This window comes from Nyctibius grandis, chromosome 4 (assembly GCF_013368605.1).
Source record: "Nyctibius grandis isolate bNycGra1 chromosome 4, bNycGra1.pri, whole genome shotgun sequence".
NCBI lineage: Eukaryota > Metazoa > Chordata > Aves > Nyctibiiformes > Nyctibiidae > Nyctibius > Nyctibius grandis.
Window position 1 is genome coordinate 33,417,300 of NC_090661.1, and position 14,765 is coordinate 33,432,064.

General features: G+C 46.3%; 1 protein-coding gene across 5 annotated transcripts in view; it reads right to left on the reverse strand.

Annotated features, from left to right (window-relative positions):
- SMOC1 (SPARC related modular calcium binding 1) overlaps positions 1–8,414 on the reverse strand; it is a 144,565-nt gene extending 136,151 nt beyond the window's left edge. For all 5 annotated transcript variants that reach the window (XM_068399282.1, XM_068399284.1, XM_068399283.1 and 2 more), the window contains exon 1: positions 8,225–8,414. In XM_068399282.1, coding sequence (XP_068255383.1) covers positions 8,225–8,329 — 105 coding nt within the window. In that variant the 5' untranslated portion in view covers positions 8,330–8,414. The remainder of the gene's footprint in view (positions 1–8,224) is intronic.
- Positions 8,415–14,765: the final 6,351 nt, after the last annotated feature.

The window sequence follows — 14,765 nt, forward strand, 5'->3', positions numbered from 1 at the left end:
TGCTACTCAAGGGATTCTATGCTGCAACAAAAGATTATCATCCTGTTTCTGACTAGTGTGTCTGATACACACAGAAGCAAGATCTAGAGATAGTGTACATCTAGACATCTTTCCTAGTCATGTATCTCTTGTACATTAAAGGATACCACTACCTTTACCAGGTGTTTTCACCTGAGGATGCTTCCTTATCTATTGGATTCCTGGTTCACTCCCCCTCTATATCAGAGGCAGCCATACTGCTGTTTCTGCAGCCCACGGAACAGCCATGAGTCCACTCAGTTTCTTGGTGGCTGTAGAACATAATTACCTTTACATTAAGACTGTATTGTATTGGATTGGTTTAATTTGCTGGAGTGTCAAACCCTAAAGTATTAGAATTACAACTGAAAGATCAGATGATCTCATATTTCAGGTGCTCTGTATAAGCAAAGAAGAAGTTCTTAATCCAGTATTCTGGAACTCCACAAGAACATAGAACAGGCTTGTTGTGATGCATGGAACAGTGCTTAAGTATAGCAGCTAAGCTTGTGGACTTCTTATCAGAACACAGAGTATGGCTTCCCTATGCAATTTAAGTGACTGATCTCAGTCATGGAATAGGGAAAAGAATAGGGATGGACAACATTTTCCACATTCCTTCTAGTCTGTGACCCAGCTAACAGTAACAGAGGACTGGTAGCCAAAAGAAACTCTGAAACAGGATCTGCCCACTAAGTGTTTGGAACCTCTCCTCCCTATTTGAGGATCAGCACTTCCCTCTGGATATGATTCCAACTATCATTAACTGGACCAGTGGCCAAGAAAAACTTCAGAAAAGCAAGTTATTTCATCTGTCCTACTTCCCTATCTTCCTTATTCCTACACACCTTCCCTTCCAATTCCTATTATTCTTTCTATCAGAAGCTCACATGAAAAAGCCCTCACCTTTACCACCTCCTCAACCCCAGCTTTAATCAAATGTCTCAGTGGCACAGAACAGCAGGCTGCTTCCACTCTGAAAAGGGTGAAATTACACTCTTTGACTTTGCCATAGGACTCAGAATAGGGAAGACTTATATTAGGCCAATGCTCTTCCAACAGTGGATCAAATTTAACTTCAGACTGACAAGGGCTGCCATGTAGCCTACTGAGCCAGACTCAGTAGATTCAGTCTATGTCCTGCACAGAAAGAATGCTGCATGCAGACAGTCTGCTTCTTTCCCCTTACCCAGTCCAAGTCAAGGTGTTTGGGGCAAGGCAACCCAGTTTACAGAACAGTCTGCACTCAAGTACTGAGCAGTGTGGTACTCTGTGGCACTTACCAGTGTTCTTCATCCAGAGGAAGCAGTTACTCCTTAAGAACTCCAGCTCCAGGCCAGGAGAGGAGTCTGGGTGCTCATGGCAAAGCAAGTTATCTGCCTACACCCACCAGTTTCTGTATGGCTTCCTCCACCTGCATGGAAGAGTCTGCCAGCAGCACTGGTGGGTTGCTTGTGTAAGCTTTGCTGCCAGACTCTGTTTGACAAAACCCTGAGCCAGCCTTTTATGATGCAGCCTCTGTTCCTATAGTAACTAGCATTATTATTCCCATCCTAGGCACAGGTGCTTCCCCTCAAGGTCCAAGTTTGCTCTCATTTCACACCTACCACTCACTTCCCCACTGCATAGCTATGTGCCACTCCAAATGAGAACACGTGTCAGTGGGCCCTCAAAAGCAGCTGGCTCAGCCACAAGCCAGTGGGAGGCAAAAATGCACAAACCCAACATGCAGGCATGTCCTCCCAGGCAGGCTACAGCTGGGAGACCACTGGGAAAGAGTTTGACAGTGCAGGCAGTTGGAGGCTTATGGGGGGACTTCTAGGCCACTGCTCTGAGGACAGAAGCACAACTGCCCCAGAGAAGCCAGCATGAGAAACATCTGACAGGACAGCCTTCCACCAACGCTGTCATACCTGGCTGCCACTTGTACCTTGCATCATCCAGTCAGGTCCAGGCCAGTTTTAAGGCTACCGTGGATGGGTCACGCAGACTAGGACAAACCCCTTCATAAGCCAAAGCCTCTGTGCTCCATCACTGCTCCTCACACTGTAAGGACTGTGCTTCCAGCATGTAGGCCTTTTACTCAGACAGCACAGGCTTCCCTCAGAGCAATTCTTGTAGAGGAGCATAACAGCCATATTTGCCTCTTCAATTTCATAAGGAACAGTATTTGCGAGTGGGCAGGCCTGCTATACAAGGCAATGTTTTCCTCACCAAACAAGCAGATGATTCTTCTCTAATACTCATGAATACCGCTAACACTATCTACAGTGTTACTGCAGCATCCCACAGGAGTCCAAGTTGCATCAGGAAGCTACTGTGATAAGGAGAAAAAGCATCCAGGACAGGTGCCATGAGCCTAATTTCAAGGTAAAGGCTCATCCTGAGGGGGCTGACTGCTCTCAGGCTGAAGAGCTGCTGATAGCTTACGTGAGGTCACATACAAAGAGCTCCTTTGTATGGTAGGTGGTTGTTTTCACTGCCCCAAGTGCAAGCATTACACTCCAGTGTGACTAGCTACACTTTCCTGCCGTTACTCTCCTATAGCTACAAAGCCTCCCAAAAAAAGAGGGCAGACTTGCATTCTCAGTCATCACCAGAAGGATTTCGGTGCCAGAATACTCCCTCCTCGTACTTACAGGCAGTCAAGCCACCACACACAGAAGGCTTCACAGGGCTCACATGTAAGCTGCTGAACACAAGCCTTAACTGCTCATGTGAGACAGTCAGAAGAAGCAGACAGTTATGTACCACACTCATCACATCTTGGTAGTTTCTCTGTGTAAGCAAACATCTCACACTGACCTCACCCACAGCAACGGCAGCCTTCAGTGTTGGGGTAAGAACTTCACAAATGGAAGAGCTTCTCACAAGCAAGCATAGGAAGCTTACAGTCCTACCAATACAATGACAGTAACACAACAAAAAAGCTTGTAACACAATAAAAAAAGTAGGATTCATAGTTCGAGTCGCAAGTTATAACATTTGCTTCTTTGCCAGAACTTCACTTGAGGACAAAGCAGTACACTACCACCGCTGCACACCAAGCTTGGCTCAAGGTCTGCTGTGCCACAACATCCCTGGACATTGCATCAGCACCAGAGACCTTGTGACAGCTGCTGGGGGGCTCTGACAGAAAGCCATCATGCTATCACACAGGAGACGAACTGCAAAAGGCAGCACAGCAGCCTTCAGGGATTAGCTTCAGTTTCACCTGTATTGCCTCCATGTTTAGCTTTTAATGTTTAGCATAAAGTTTATTGTGTAACACTTAACTGCACCGTCAGATGTGCCAGCCCCAGAAGAACTGGAGATTCAGCAGCCAAGTAGGAGACAAATGGGTTTTTGTTTATTTGGGGTTTTTTTGACATAGTAATGTCGCAATTAGTTTGAGATGGCAGGATAAGAACATCTAAGATATTTAAACAGCAGTATTAATATTTCAGAGCTACTATACCACTGAAATGAGGTTTACAGTCATCTTACCAATTGCTTCAGGCCATCTGGAAATGAAAGAAGCCAAGACAGCATCTGCTTTGCACTGATGGCAGTGAAGATTACCCTAGCACATGACTAGTGCTAGAAACTTAAAAACTAGTCCAAGAGGTTATCATAGTAGGTGTTCCACCAGCTACAGAGCTTGCTGCCACCACCAGCAGAAATACATGAGCAGTTTCTTTTTCCGTATCAAATCTTTTGGTGGCCAGAAATCTTTCATTAGCAGCAGAGGTCATTAACATGAGTGAGGTAGTTTCATAGCCAACTCAGAAGCTCAAGCAGTTAAAACAAACTCTAAGACTACACAGAGCAAGTCAGATCCTACAGTGTTTTCCTGTTTAGAGCGGGACCTGCTGCTCCAATACTAATGTATTGGAACATAATGTTTTAACACTTCTCCACACAAGAATTAATCCTGTTCCTCAACACAGCTGCACAATGTATAAAAAGCAAGTTAGATCAGTTTCTTCTGTACACATCAAGGAATTCAGCTGTCTAACATTAAAGGTCTAAATAAGAACAAGGAGAGGAAGAAATAATTAGTATAGGTCTATATACAATCAGAGATTCCACTTAGGCAAGAACATCTCTCACCCAACCAAAACAGAATATCTGTAACCAAAAGCTATTTGCCATAGAGTAACAAATCTGCCCTGTCAGGGGATGCTTTTCTAAAGACTGGCCTCTGGGTACTTATCCCTTCATTAAAATGAGTCTCTCCAACAGCAAGGAAATCCAAAACATTAAAGTGCTTCAGTTGTTACTTATCAGTGTAGACCTTTGCAATGCAGAAAGCTGATGATTAAGCTCAAACCAAGAAACAAAATTCAGTCATTGAAAACCTACCCTAAGTCTCACTCTTCTGTTCTAGATCTTCATATAGAGCCCTTTGCTTTATGTTTTAATTATATGTCCTTTTCTAATTTCTTCCCACCATGAAGACAACAGTCTCCCTAATTTTAGTAGAGCACGTGTAAAGATACCTGCTTTGTGGAACCCTCCCAGCATGGCTGCAGTGAAAACGCACAGCAGAACACAGGCTCCTTGGCACAAGCTGTGATGCTGCTTGCTCCTCCAGAGGGAATGGCAAAGCTGCAGGAGCCTTTTCAGCACTTTTTGTCAAGGTTCTTATTTGGGGTTCTCACTAGTAGCCAGCTGCAGCAGAGAATTCCCATTGCTCTGTGGCACTCGAGTTTACGCACTGGAACATGTGGGTATCTTCATAGTTTTACTATCTACTACCTTTCCTTTACAACAGCACTGAACTGGAAGGCCCTCCCCTATGTCCAACGAGCGTGCCCTTCAAGGAGGGATATAGCATGTTTCCATGCACGAAACTAGGAAGAAAGTTATAGTGACTGTCCTGCCCTCCACTTATTAGCCCCCTGCAGTCACTGGGGGGTACAGATCCCCAGTCTTCCAGAAATCCAGGCCTGTTCCCAGGACAGCTTTTGACTGCTGCAGTCATGTTCTGCTCTTTCTACAAGCACTAACCATCTTCCTGTGCTAGTATTTGTCATTACTGCCACCAACAGCTCTCTGCCATAAATGGAGCAAGTTCATAATGGTCAGGCATTATACACAAAAAGCAGAGGGCCTACATAGAGCTACCTTTTTGAATAAGAAAGACAAAAGTCACAATTTATTGTTCAGATGGGGGAAAACAGAGCTTAGTAGCACAATCTATTTAATCTGCTATGAAAGAGTACTGCTCAAATGTACCACACTGTGGGAGATCCAAGAGCCAGCCCAGTCAAGCTCCCCATCTATCACTTCGGGGTCAAGGAAGGGATACAGCAAGGCTTGGCTTGTCACACAACTCCAGATCTCATGCCAGCAGAGAGAAAGAGACACACAGGAAGAGAATATGAATAGAAAGTAAAGCCCAATCATCTTTTTCCAGAAGGCAACATCCTTCAGACAGACATTTTCCAAGTACAGTCAGTTGATGGCTACCACAGTGCTCTTTAGACCTACAAGAGTCAAAATGATCAAGCAATCATGTAACACAGCAGAAGCTTTTCTAGAGTCTGTCAAGTGAGGAAACAAGTCACACAACAGCCTTGGGCTTCCAAGTTATTTCTAGGACACCCAAGATACTAGACTTACTATCGGGCTTCACCTGGGACAGTTGTTATTAACTGTCAGTGGGCTACAGCATATGTACAAAAGCCAGATGTTTCCTGTAGGTCATTGACAGTTCCCAAGTCTAACGGATTCATGTCACTGCTCATAGTTTTACTACACCGGGAAACATCAGGCTTTGTACAACATCTTTTGAGAGACAGAAGTACCTCAGCAGGCCAGTAGATACTAGCTGCACCTGCAGTTTACCTTGGTATTCGAGTAATTATCTTGAGCTAGCTCACATCATCCAAAAGTTTGATCCCTTATTGGCACAAGAGATGTAGATATACCTATTTCTCTTCAACACCCTTAGTTTTTCATCATTTTCTGCAAACAGCAGCAAGCCATACTCCTCTGCCTATGTATTCAGTGACAGTGCTGGTTGCCTAGCTTAGTAGCAACACTGCAGTATAGTAAGAGGGAAATGCAAGGAGAAAGATCAAGAACTTAAAGCATTATTGCTGCTCATTTAAACTCATTGAGTAGGACTGAAAACTGCTGTTCACCTTTAAAAGCACTTCAGCTTGCAAACATTGTGGTTCTAGTGCTTACCATACAAAAAAAAAAAGTGTGAAAGGGTGTCATGCCTAGCAATTGAACACTCAGAACTGCAACACTGACCCCCCCACCCAGGGAGGGTTCCTGAAAGGAATACGCTCTTCCTGTCAATACGCTCTTGATCACAAGTCAGCATGAGAAACACTGGTGTAACTTGGTAATTATCATTAAAAAATAAATAATAAAGAATTTTCTTGTGTACATTGGAATCTAAACTATGGCACCTTTATACTAATGACAACTTTAGTGGCAGCATCTAATCACTAGAAGAGATGAAGCTCAGGGGCTTATCATATCAATCAACATGGTTACAAATGAGTAAACCAAACTCCCCACCTTCACATGCACTTAAGCATGACACTTAGAGGGGTGAGAAGACAGGCTTCCTGAGTCAAACATCCTGAAAGTTCATAGCCTTCCATTTAAGAGCTCATAAGTTAAAACTTTAAGGCACATCTTTCTACAGAACTGTAGACATTGGTGCTCACAGCTGATATTCTCCCCCAGTCATGAAGGGAGAAAAGCAAAGTCAGTTCCCTTCCTTCAAGGGAAAAGTAAATCAGTAGTCCTTTGCATTTGGTTTTCCACGCTCCTGAAGTAGCTCCCACTCCAAAGACGACACAGCACAGGGAGCAATTAAACTGTCTCATAAAGTACAGTATATAAAAATGTCATATATGGAAACTGATAGAAAGACCCATTGTGCAATTATGCACTGCCATCGGGATCTTTTTTGTTCTTTGTTTCAATTGCTCTTCATTAAAACATTTAGATACCAGTGCCAACAAAGGGCTCTAGTCATGCAGCCAGACTCTTACTTATCACCTCAAAGCTCCTCTCTATTTGGCACCACTCCAATTATTATGTTTATGCTCAATATGAAGTAATACAGATATATGCATAAGCACCCCTATGTTTCCCCATCCTTCAAAACAGGTCTCCAATAATTTATGGCACACACTAGTTCTATCTGCCATGTTCTAACAGTTCCTGTTACACATCTGGCCGTAAAAGAGGCTACACAGCACAGCTGAACACAAGGACACCAGTGCAGCCAGTACACTTTCCACAGCTCTGAGAAGCATTTAATAGCCATCATGGTCAAAGAGCACTTCTATTAAAAAAATAGAACATTGCACTAAAGTCCCTTATTGTTATACTTTGGCTGAGTAGGGATTCCAAAGACTCCTGGTCTTGCCTGACCACGGTGTAAGTTAATTATGTACTACATTTCATAGCATTTCAGACTGATGGGTCAAGAATGCACACAGTCAATGCATCCAATATGCCTGCAGAGATCAAGTTTTTCCACTTACCCAGAGCTGTGCTTCTATTGCAGCATTGGCTGAAGAACAGCTACTGTTTTGCAGCTTTATAATGGAAAGCTCTCATGCTACTCCATAGTGGTGCTGCAGTGGTAACATTAGCTCACTGGGAGGACCATATTTAGAAAAGATGTTGGGTTCTCCCCCAGAGCCATGTAAGTTTGGTAAATTAAATTAACAGCCCCAGTAAGAGTCAAACATTGTCAGATTAAAAAAACAGAGCTAGACTCCTACCGGGAGAAGCCTGGGCTGAAGGCATCTAGCTTTATTGCAGGGATTCATTTAATCCCTACTTGGGAACATAAAAAAAGAAAAGTCCTAAAACTGTGTGCTGGGAACAGGGGCTACATTAAATGCAAGACGAGCAATATAAAAAATACAGCCTGCCAACCTGCCCCCCTCCCTTTTTTTTTCTGCAATAAATACCAAAAAGTGAATACCGATGTACACACTTCGCGCATTCAGCCGGTACCCGGCTTTTAACGAGCGGGGAGGCCCTTGCGAGGGTCTGAGCCCGCGGGGAGCCGGGCCGGGAGCCCCTGCGCGCCCGCCGCGGCCCGGAGGCGGCCGGGGCTCCCGCAGCCAGCGCCGGGGCTTCACCTGCGGCGCTGACAGGGCGCGGGGGCGGCGGGGCAACCTGCCGCGGCGGGGCGGGCGGGAGAGGGACAGCCCCGCCGCCGGGGCGGCGAGTCACTTACCCGGGGCCCCGTGGCTCGGTGGCCGCGACCCTGAGGCAGATGCACCAGCAGCAGCGCCAGCAGGAACGGGCGAACCCCCGCGCTGCGCCAGGCCCGCGTCACCATCGTCCCTCGGGGGGCCGGCGGCTGCGGGGCAGCGGCGGGACGGCGGGGCTCTGCGGCCACCGGAGGCAGCTCTCCCGGGTGGCCGCCCCTCAGCCCGGCGGCGGCGTGTCCGGCGGCGGGCGGTACGCGCGGTGCCCCGGGCCTGCTCTGCCCCCTCCCGCCGCGGCAGGTTACCCGCCTCGGCCATGGGGATGCCCGTTATAAAGCCGCGGCGGGGCGGGGCCGGGCGCCACTGACTGCGGCACACACCTATCGCAGCGCGGCCGCCGCGAGCCGCAGCCAATGGCGAGGCGGCAGGGCCCTCCGCCCCGCCCCGCCGCCGCTGCCAGGCGTGAGGCGGGCGGTGCAGGTTGGCCCCGGGTGGCGCGGTGCTGCCGGCGGCCCGGCGAGGGTCGAGGGGCGGGCACCTTGCCCGGGCCGGCGGCACCTGGAGCGGCCGCCGCGCCCCAGCGGCTGCCGGGGTGCGCGGGTGCCAGGCAGTCCCGGCGGGGCTGCGGGAGACGACCAGCCGGCGCGGCCGGCACTCTCCGCGGGGCGGCCGGGCTGCACCGCTCGCCCCCTCCACCCTGCCGGGCGTCCCCGGCCCCAGCCCCGCGGCGGCGGCTGACCCTGGCGGTGGCAGTGACAGCTGAGCCGTGCAGTCGGGTCGGGCCAACGAGCAAGTAAATTTGGCGTAGGAAATTACCGCACGGTCCATATAGGATTTTCCTTTGGTTCAGCACTGTTGGGCCAAGGCTGCTTCAGAAACAGGTTCATGTCTCAGGGAATGTACATCCTCTTGTCACCTCCATGCCAGGGCTCAAAGCATGGCTGACCCACAGCCACAGAGAGTACCCCCTCCGAAGGTCTTCCCCTCCTTTCCCAACTGCAAAGGTAGCCCTGTGGCCCATTGCTCTACATTGCCGAGCAAGGCTAGGGACCTTGTGGTGGAGTCGATATGCTTGGGGGCTTTGGTAGTACATACCTTGCGCCCAGAAAGCCATCTCAAGGTCGAGTTTGATATCTCTTGAGCCAACAAGCCCTACTATCCCCAGATCAAGTTTGAGATCTCTTGAGAAAACAAGCACTTACAAGCTGCATGTGAGTCCCAGTGTGTACAAGCATAACCAGGCAATCAATAATGGGAAACTTGGGTAGAAAATGAGTGTTGGGTCACATAACAGGCAAGTGGGTGCAGCTGTGGAGCAGGAGCAGGAGCACAGGAAAAAATGCAGATGCATCTACCAGTCTCTGCAGGCGCGTGTGTCAGCTTAGGAGCTAAACAGAAAGCAGTACTGTGGCGGCGTCATGGCAGTAAGCTATATACCCCAACCAATGGAGACAGAGAGCAATGCCAAGCCTCTACCTGCTGACTGAGTGACAGAGGTATCTTGTAAGCTGGACTGACTTGCATTTACATCAAGTCCTTCCTTTTTAAATTACAAGCATGAATTTGATTGTGGGCATGGCAGGGCAGAGGCCTAACAATTTGCAAAATAATATGCATGGGAGGGCATTGCTGTGCATATAATGGTGATGATAACCTTTTCGTGGGAATGTTTTGTGGTGCTCTTATGGAAACAAGATATGCAATTTCTTCATACAATACATTTAACGTTCTTTACTCAGTGACCTTACAAGAGGCAATACTCACACTTGTAAAAATTCCCTAGAGTGTGTCCGCTAGGTATGGGGAGGGGCTGCTACGCCCACACAAAGAACCTTGTTACACAGTAGAAGTCATATAATTCTGGCATCTCATCAGAGCAAAGCAGGGTGTTTAGCTATAGCGGTTGCTTTAATCTTTCTTTTCCTAAAAAAATAAAAAAGTATTTATTTAAAAAATGCCAGTATGTAACATTTTGTCATTAGCCTCGGCAGGATAAGCCGTTTGTTACTCATGCGGAGCTCTGCCAGTATTCATTATTCTTGGCTTGCAGGTCTCTATGTAGCTCCAAACCCAGCACCCCATACAAGCCTACCAATGCATCTTAGTCCTAACCCTCACCACTCTGCTATCCTGGTCCTAAGCTTTGCCAGCTCTTCTTCAATATGGCCTGCGGTATCCTCTGATGTTCCATTTCAAAGTCTCTCTGATCTGCACCTGAACTTCTGCCATTCCACATGACATGAGCAGAGAGACCTTGAGGGGAAGAGGAGGGGGAGAGCTGGGAAATCTGAATATAAGTGTCCTTGTGTACATCAGGATCAGTTCTGTTGAGGCTGGACAAGTTATACCAGTGCACACCTGACATCTGTGAAAAGACAGGCGGAATCTAGTACAGTTTTGTTGAGGCGGTGATCCCACCACTGAAGTACCACATCACCTCATAGTTAGGTCTTGATTAAATTCCAGTCTAGATAACAATATCCCACTTGCCTACATTCCCCTCTCCAATTTCATAGGGAGTTTTTTTGCATCTGACCTACTTTCTGTGATGCCTTCATGTGTTCTTTATCACTTGCACTTTAAAAATGAGTGTCTGTCTGTGGTGTATTTTCCATAGACAAATCCATGGATACCAGGATCTATCTGCTATATAAATGCTCATCACCACCATGAAAAAATGATTGTTTTCCTATTCCCTAACAGAGAATACCAGCTACACTGGAAGCCTACCTTCCAATGCCTATGAGGCCCTGACACCAGCAGCATCTTAACACCAAGTAAAAGTTCCAGAGAGGGTCAGAAATTCCCAGTAACTGAGCACTTTGACCCCTTTAAGGTCAAAGCTCGCAGCATGTACTGCCAGCCTTGACAATATTCCAATGGCCAGGTGTTTCTCTGTAGGGACATATATTTCCTTTGCAGATAGTAACTGCCTTAGTGCAATAACCAAACCAGAAGAGACTCCATAGTGTGGCCTATGTATCACAATCATTAAATTTCACTGAGCTGTTCTGAGCCCAAAAAACTTAGCAAAGCACCATCCAGGTGGATAGAGGACATCCAGTCCCAGTTTAAAGACACCAGCAAGTGAGAGAATACATGTCTTTGTTCCAGTGGTGAGTCACCTTCACCATTGAAAACGCGAGCCTAACTTCGGCATACTGGGCCTGGTACTCCGGCTGGTATTGGTGCACTTTGTGGGTGTGTCATCTTCAAAGAAAAATCTAGGTAAATAAAACAAACTGCTGAAACAGAAAGTTTTGTGCCACTAAATTGTCTGTTAATTCTCTCCAGGTTGCTGGCAAGCGGGAAGTGCCTGCCTTGGGCATCAGTGGCATTGCAGAGATGCTGGTGAGCTTAGAGAAGGCTAGTGTCCAAATGTAAGAGGAATTAGGCACCTAAGCTTCTCGCTTGAGCTCTTGCACAAAACTCTGCCATCACTCTCAGGATGCAGTGCCAAACGCTGCACTGGCACAGTGCCATTTCAGTCAGTGGTGTCTCACCAGCAAAGAACTTGCCCAGGGTGTTTAACTGAAAACTACAAAGAGAGAGGGGCACGGAACTAGAACAGTTGTTGTTCTTCGTGTCCAGGCATTCATACGCCAGGCCCAACGTTCGGATCCTTACGAGGAAGATGTAAGCCCAGCCGTAATGAATTCAACTATGCAATGCTGCTGGAGGTAGCACTGAAACAGGTACCGTTGGGGCTTGTTGTGTACCAGATACAGCCTACAACTTGCACCTCTGAAGACTTACCCCAACATGTGCCTGTATGTGTTGATGATTAATATCTTGTTGCTATGGTGCATGCATATCATGTGCACCACCGCAAACCCATGGCACAGGACGTATATATTGGTGGTCTTGACAACTGTTCAGGGAGAACTGTTTGACTGCTTTGATTATTTGCCTCTGCATCTACTTGTCTTGTCCTCAGACATGTTTCAGAAGATTGTTGTCCTCTTTTGAACAGTATTGGCACCCGCAACAGAACCATCATGGGATCTGTCTGCCACAGCTTCCATCAGGGAATGTATCCCCTCTTGCACATGTTTAGCAGAAATGATTGCTCACACTTTCAATAAAGAATAATCTGCTGCCTCCAAATATGAGCTAATTGCTTTTAGGGACCAAATTAACGTTAGTGGTTCTTTATTAAGTCAGTGGATGCTATAATTGTTCCTGCAGCTAGTCTAGATTTAGTTCACTTTTTGTCCCAAAAGGAGTAAAGAAGAATATGGGAGATTTGCTGTGAGATTGGTTGTTGTAGGTTGTAACGATGCAGAATTTCGAGCTCTTTTTTTGGACATTGTGCCTATTGAATCATTTGGATAATTATAATCTGAGAATTATCCGTTGCTGCCAGGCCTTAATTGCTGAGAACCTGCAGCAGTGGAAGAGCCTTTTCTACTGTGCTAACACCCCCAAATCTCCATCCAAAGGCGAGTTCAAGGCAGCCCAGAATAAAGACTGAAAAGCCACAGTTGAGCACACTCATGACCCTATGCAGGTTGGAACAGCAGCCACAGGAAGAGAGAGTCTGTGCAGTCACCCTAAAACGAGGTAGAATACAACATCCCCAGCTTCCAAGACACAGGTTAAATACAGCGGTAGTGGGGAGGAATAAATTTGACTCATAGGGATTATGAGGCTGGAAATCAAAAGTGATTGGGTTTGAAAGGATTCACATCACAGCATACAGCAATTTTACAGTGTCCTCCCACTGTCAGCACAGTTGCTGCTGTGGGCAAAGTATTCACACTTGTTAAGATGTAGAGACACATAGCTATTAGCATGTCTTGGGGTGTACTTGCAGGATTATGTCAACAAAAAGGAGTCTCAGCTTCTTATGAAAGCTAATTATATATATGCCTGAATGAAACAGAAACCCGGTTAGTAATAGTAAATGTCCTATTGGGCTTTTCATCCTGGAAGCTCTTTGCAGAATGTTCATTTATACTTGAACAAAAAGCTTTGTTAAAAATATGACAGGATTGCAAGTCTTTTTCCATTAAATCCATCTAGAGTCTGCCACTTCATATAGAAGTTGTACTTCATATAGAAATTCTGTGCAGAGCTTTTCTCTAGAAAGTATATTAAATTGTGTGGGTCCTGGTTGCACTTCTTTCGTTTCCAAAGAGTTGCTAGTAGTTCTGGTTAGTTCCCCATCACTGCCAAACCCTCACCTCTCACTAGTGCCCATCCATCTGATCCTACTACCCAGACATACCTTCATGCCCTTATGTTATTCCACCATAGGAAGAGGCTGTTGGCCATACACCAGTGTTATTACGAAAACAAAACTTTAAAAGAATGCAGTGAAGTGCAAGATGTAGTAGAGAGACAGTAAAGCCCATTTGAGCTTCAATATGTTTTTTCATGGTGCTGAAGCACATACCTATATTTAAGGATGGAACCTCTACAATGACCTGGCTGACGTTAGTCCATAACCTGCCAGCTCCTTGAAAGCAAGGATATTCTCCTTTTTTGCCTTTTTTTACTCTTACTTATGTTTTGTAGATTCTAGGGTATAATGTTGAGAATCGGTATGAGGCCCAGTGCAGTGGTGGTGAATGATGGACATTTACGTGGCACTGGAAAATTAAATTACTCTTCCAAAAATCTATCTAACAGATTTCTAATGTTCATTGTGTGCTTTTTTTAATTTTGTGAAGTAAATATAATATCACTCCAGGCTCTAAAAAGAATGCCAATCGACCATATCTTTAACCTTTAGAATCTTTAAAAGTACTTAGGGACTTGCCAATTTTTTTTTTGAGTCAGCTATGAGATTGAAGTCGGGTTGGACTCCATATGGACTCCAGAAGAGAGGAGCTCTGTTCCAACCTCATTTATCAATCTTATCAAGGCAAGGATTCTTTCTGTTCATCCTGTCTACCTGGGTGGGATAGATGCAAAGTGGATGGGGAAAGGAATACCTCCGCGCTGAAATTTTGAGGACTGGGTACTCTGGGCTGCACATGCAAGTGAGAGCAGGTGTTGAATCTCCCGTACATGAGCACTCTCTGCCCATACAGAGTGCATGTTGGGGGGATCATGCCAGGGCACATGGAAGGCAGGGTCTTTTGCCTGACCTCCCCTCCATGTGACCCTTCACCAGCACAGACAACAGCAAAAAGGAGGAAGAAGCAGCTGAGGATCAGGCCCTGTGAGCTCAACAAGTCATGGCATTGGGATTATTTTTTGTTGCTTGAGCACATTTACCTTGTCTCAGAGAGATGCTCAGATGAATGGAATAAAGTATTTTGTGTCACAGGTTGGCATCCCTCTCATCTGCCTCCCTCCATCAGCAGTCCTTATCCTCAGGAAACTCAGAATCAGAATTGTATCCTAAATGGCATGAAAGCAGCTCAGAAACATACTCCAGCAAAGAAGCCCTGGCATCATATTAGACACTCTTTGTCTTCCGAGTCAGGGAGGCAAAATGGTGACAAAACAGCGGGATACAAATTCTAAGATGCCTTGATCCTGCAATTTTTCTTCAGAGCCTAGAGTAACACTTGTTATCAGGCAAAGTTTGTCTTTTCTTCCCTATCAGTTTCTTAG